The sequence below is a fragment of the Setaria viridis genome, chromosome 8, assembly GCF_005286985.2.
Source record: "Setaria viridis chromosome 8, Setaria_viridis_v4.0, whole genome shotgun sequence".
Classification (NCBI taxonomy): domain Eukaryota; kingdom Viridiplantae; phylum Streptophyta; class Magnoliopsida; order Poales; family Poaceae; genus Setaria; species Setaria viridis.
Window position 1 is genome coordinate 16,103,340 of NC_048270.2, and position 4,802 is coordinate 16,108,141.

The 4,802-nt window shown below is 59.1% G+C and overlaps 1 protein-coding gene across 1 annotated transcript; it reads left to right on the forward strand.

Moving 5' to 3' along the window:
* The first annotated feature begins 3,921 nt into the window (after positions 1-3,921).
* Positions 3,922-4,335, forward strand: LOC117834333 (uncharacterized). The gene has a single exon (XM_034713935.1). It carries the CDS (start codon positions 3,922-3,924, stop codon positions 4,333-4,335), a length of 414 nt encoding a protein of 137 aa, XP_034569826.1.
* The last annotated feature ends 467 nt before the right edge of the window (positions 4,336-4,802 follow it).

Here is a 4,802-nt window from a genome sequence, read left to right on the forward strand (position 1 = left end):
GTCGAGCGCCCCCGCAACGAAGGCGGGGCACGTCAATGGGCGCGCGACGTCCAGCGGCTCATATGCGAGGATGAGGATCGTCCTCAACTCTTCACACGCGGCAGCCAGAACATCGCCGCTGCAGCGGCCCTACTCTAACGACTCCCTGAGCTAGCGACGCCCGAGGAGCGACAGGCTCACCAAGAGGTGCGCAACCTGTTTGAGTGCGCCGCAGTCTAGCAGGCGGAGAGCTCCGTGTCCCGACGACACGGGCACAATGCCAGCAGGGCAGCACCCACCGCGCCTCTCGAAAGGCGTGGGGAGTCCATCCACCAGCCTCCCCCCAAGGGGAACCGGGCCGCGCCCGCTCGACGGACCCCACCACCTACAGGTAGTGGGGCGCCATCCGTCCACCGGCACGTTGGTTCCATTCGTGACGCCCACGACACCCTGGACGCGCGGTGACGCTCCCACGCGGACAGGGAGGATGGAGCGGACCGTGGCTACCACGTCCACCGTGGTGGTCGCTACGATAGCGAAGAAGATCGGAGCCCGAGCCCCAACCTAGAGGGGCCCAGGGCCTTCTCCACGCGCATCCTCAACGCACCGTTCCCAGCGCGCTTCAGGCAGCCCACCAATGTGGCCATATACTCCGGGGAGACGAACCCCGGGCTTTGGCTCAGCGACTACCGGCTTACTTGTCAGGCCGGTGGGGCAGATGATGACCTGTTCATCATTCGCAACCTCCCACTGTTCTTGGCCGACTCGGCACGAGCCTGGATGGAGGACATTCCATCAGGTCAGATCCGTAACTGGAACGACCTGAAGGAAATCTTTGTGGGAAACTTCCAGAGCACATACATGCGCCTCGGAAACTCCTGGGACCTCAGGAGCTGCCGCAAGGGGTCGGATGAGTCCCTCTGGGACTACATCCGATGCTTCTCCAGGAAGCGCACCGAGCCCTCCAATGCCAATGCCAACATCATCGGAGCCTTCTTGGCGGGAACCTCCTGCAGGCGCCTGGTCCACGAGCTGGGACGTAGGGGCCCGCGGACCACTGAGGAGCTCCTCAACATCGCCACTAGCTTTGCCTCAGGTGAAGAGGCCGTCGGGATGATCTTCGACCGCTCCAAGGCTAAGGCGAAGTGGGAGGAGGACGCCGACGAGGGCACCTCCAACCACCAGCAGAAGAAGAAGAACAAGCAATGGCGCGAGGCTCCCCGCGTTGCTGTTGCTGAGCGAAAACGGGGACAGCCGCTTCCTGATGGCACCCCAGGCTTCTTCGACAAGTTGCTCGAGGTACCGTGCCCGAACCACGAGTTCCCCGCCAAGCACACCTACAAGGACTGCAACCTCATGAAGAGGTACTTTGTGGGCAACCTAGTGAAGGGCGACCGGAGACGGAAGCCCGAAGAAGAGGAGAAGAAAGACGTCGGAGAGAAGGAAGACGGCTTCCCCAACGTGGATGGCTGCTTCATGATCTTCGGCGGGCCGGCGGCCTACGACTCCAAGCGCCGCTGGAAGCTGGAACACCGCGAGGTCTACGCGGCCAACCCCGCTACCCCGACCTTCCTCGACTGGTCAAGGTTCGCCATAACCTTTGACCAGTTCGACCACCCGGAGTGTGTCCTACAGCCAGGACGCTACCCCCTCGTTGTCGACCTCATCGTTGGCACAAAGCACCTCACCAAGGTGCTCATGGATGGAGGCAGCGGCCTCAACATCCTCTACGCCGAGACCCTCGACGCCATGGGAATCGACCGATCCCGTCTCCGTCCCAACGAGGCGCCATTCCATGGCATCGTGCTGGGAAAACGGGCAATGCCCCTTGGGCAGATCAACCTTCCTGTCACTTTCGGGACTCCTTCCAACTTCAAGAAGGAGACCCTCACTTTTGAGGTGGTGGGTTTCCGTGGGACCTACCACGCCATCTTGGGGCGGCCATGCTACGCCAAGTTCATGGCCATCCCCAACTACACCTACCTCAAGCACAAGCTGCTGGGGCCCAACGGGGTCATCACCGTTGGCACGTCTTTCCAGAAGGTGTACGAGTGCGATGTCGAGTGTTGCGAGTACGCCGCGGCCATCACTTGTTCAGAGGACCACACGGTCTGGCTTGCAGAAGGTGCCGAGGATCCGCCCGACTCCAAGCAGTCCACCACCTCCTTCGAGGCCACAGAAGGCGTAAAGGAGGTCCCCCTCAACCCCAGCTGCACCGATAGCAGGATGGTGCGGATTGGCGCTACCCTATCTCCCAAATAGGAAAGCGCGCTCGTTGACTTCCTCCACACAAACAGCGATGTTTTTGTGTGGAAACCCTCGGACATGCCAGGCATCCCGAGGGAAGTCGCCGAGCACTCCTTGAACATCAAGGTTGGCTCCAAACCGGTGAGACAAGGCTTATGCCGCTTCGACGAGGAGAGGCGCCTTCCATTGGTGAGGAGCTCTAGAAGCTTTTGGCGGCCGGGTTCATCAAGGAAGTGCACCACCCCGAGTGGTTAGCCAATCCTATTCTTGTACGAAAAAAGAATGGGAAATGAAGAATGTGTGTTGACTATACGGGTCTCTACAAAGCACGCCCAAAGGATCCGTTTCCTTTGCCACGCATAGATCAGATAGTCGACTCCACCGCAGGGTGCGAAACCCTTAGCTTCCTTGACGCATATTCTGGTTACCACCAAAGAGTCCGACCAGCTCGCAACATCTTTCATCACCCCTTTCGAGCCCTACTGCTATGTCACGATGCCGTTCGGCCTCAAAAACGCGGGGGCTACATTCCAGCGATGTATGCTCAAGTGTTTTGGGGACCTCATCGGGCGAACCGTTGAGGCCTATGTAGACGACATCGTGATCAAAGTCCAAGAAGGGCGACCAGCTCATCCCCGATCTTGAACTGGCCTTCGAAAGACTGAGAGACAAGTGCATCAAACTCAACCTCGAAAAGTGCATTTTCAGGGTCCCGAGGGGCATGCTGCTCAGCTTCATCGTCTCCGTGCGCGGCATCGAAGCCAATCCGGAGAAGATATTGGCCATCAGCGACATGGGGCCGATTCAAAACCTGAAAGGAGTACATCGTGTCACGGGATGCCTTGCGGCTCTGAGCCGCTTCATCTCACGCCTCGGTGAACGAGGACTCCCTCTCTATCGACTCTTGAAGAAGATTGACCGCTTTGTGTGGACTGCCGAGGTCTAGGAGGCGCTTGACCGGCTCAAGCACATCCTGATGAAAGCCCCGATTTGAGTCCCGCCGATCGATCGGGAGCCACTCCTGCTCTACATCATGGCAACCACCCAGGTGGTTAGCGCAGCTCTAGTGGTGGAGCGAGAGGAGGAGGGACACACCCTCAAGGTGCAGCGCCCCATGTACTTCGTCAGCGAGGTCTTGTCCGAGTCCAAGGCCTGCTACCCTCAAATCCAAAAGCTCATATATGCAGTCCTCATCACGAAGAGGAAGCTGCGCCACTACTTCACCTCCCACCCGGTGATGGTCATGTCATCATTCCCCCTCAGTGAAGTGATCCGGAATCAGGACGCCACGGGCGGATCGCGAAGTGGGTACTCAAGCTAATGGACCAGGGCATCAGCTACGTCCCCCGAACAGCCATCAAGTCCCAGGTACTCGTCAACTTTGTCGCAGAGTGGATGGAGATCCAGACACCATTAGCGCCAGAGAAGCAGGAGTACTGGACAATGTACTTCGACGGGTCACTGATGAAAGCTCGCGCTGGAGCGGGTCTAGTCTCCGTTTCTCCCCTCGGCGTGCGCATGAGGTACATGATCCGCCTCCATTTTCCCGCATCTAACAATGTCGCTAAGTACGAGGCTCTCCTCAATGGGCTTCGCATCGCCATCGAGTTGGGCATCCGGCGGCTGAACATCCGAGGCGACTCCCAGCTAGTCGTCGAGCAAGTCATGAAGGAGTTGAGCTGCCACGATCCCAAGATGGTGGCGTACTGCAACGAAGTTCGCAAGCTCGAGGACAAGTTTGACGGTCTGGAACTCAACCACATCGCAAGACACTTCAATGAGGCAGCTGACGAGTTGGCGAAGGTGGCGTCCGGACGAAAACCAGTCCCCGACGGCATCTTTATCAGCGACCAGTACAAGGCCTCGATCCGCTACAAGGAGCCGGGAGAGGTCGGCAACGCGCCACCTATCCCAGACTCGGGAGCCGACCCGGGAGAGGCCGGCATCACGCCACCTGTCCTGGACTCGGAGTCCGATCCCTCTGACCCCGAGGTCATGGAAGTTGACATGACCCCAGCAAAGGGGCCCGACCCCCCGCCTGACTGGAGAACCCCGTACCTCGATTACCTCGTCCGTAAGTCACTTCTGATGGACAAGACAGAGGCGTGAAGGATTGCCTGTCGTGCCAAATCCTTTATCATCATCGACCAGGAGCTCTACACGCGGAGCCACACCGGCATCATGCAACGCTGCATTCCGATCGAGCAAGGAAAAGCATTGATACATGACATCCACGCCGCACCTAGAACCCTCGTCGGGAATGCCTTCCGACAGGGCTTCTACAGGCCGACGGCACCCATGTGGTGCGCACCTGCGAAGGGTGCCAGTTCTTCGCGCGACAAACCCATCTACCCGCCCAGGCACTCTAGACCATCCCCATCACGTGGCCATTCGCGGTCTGGGGTCTGGACCTCGTCGGGCCCTTCAAGAAGGCGCCCGAGGGCTTCACCCACCTACTCGTCGCCGTCGAGAAGTTCTCAAAGTGGATCGAGGCTTGACCGGTCGCGCAGATCAAGTCCGAGTAGGCGGTGCAATTCTTCACTGACATCATCCATCGTTTCGGAGTCCCCAACTCC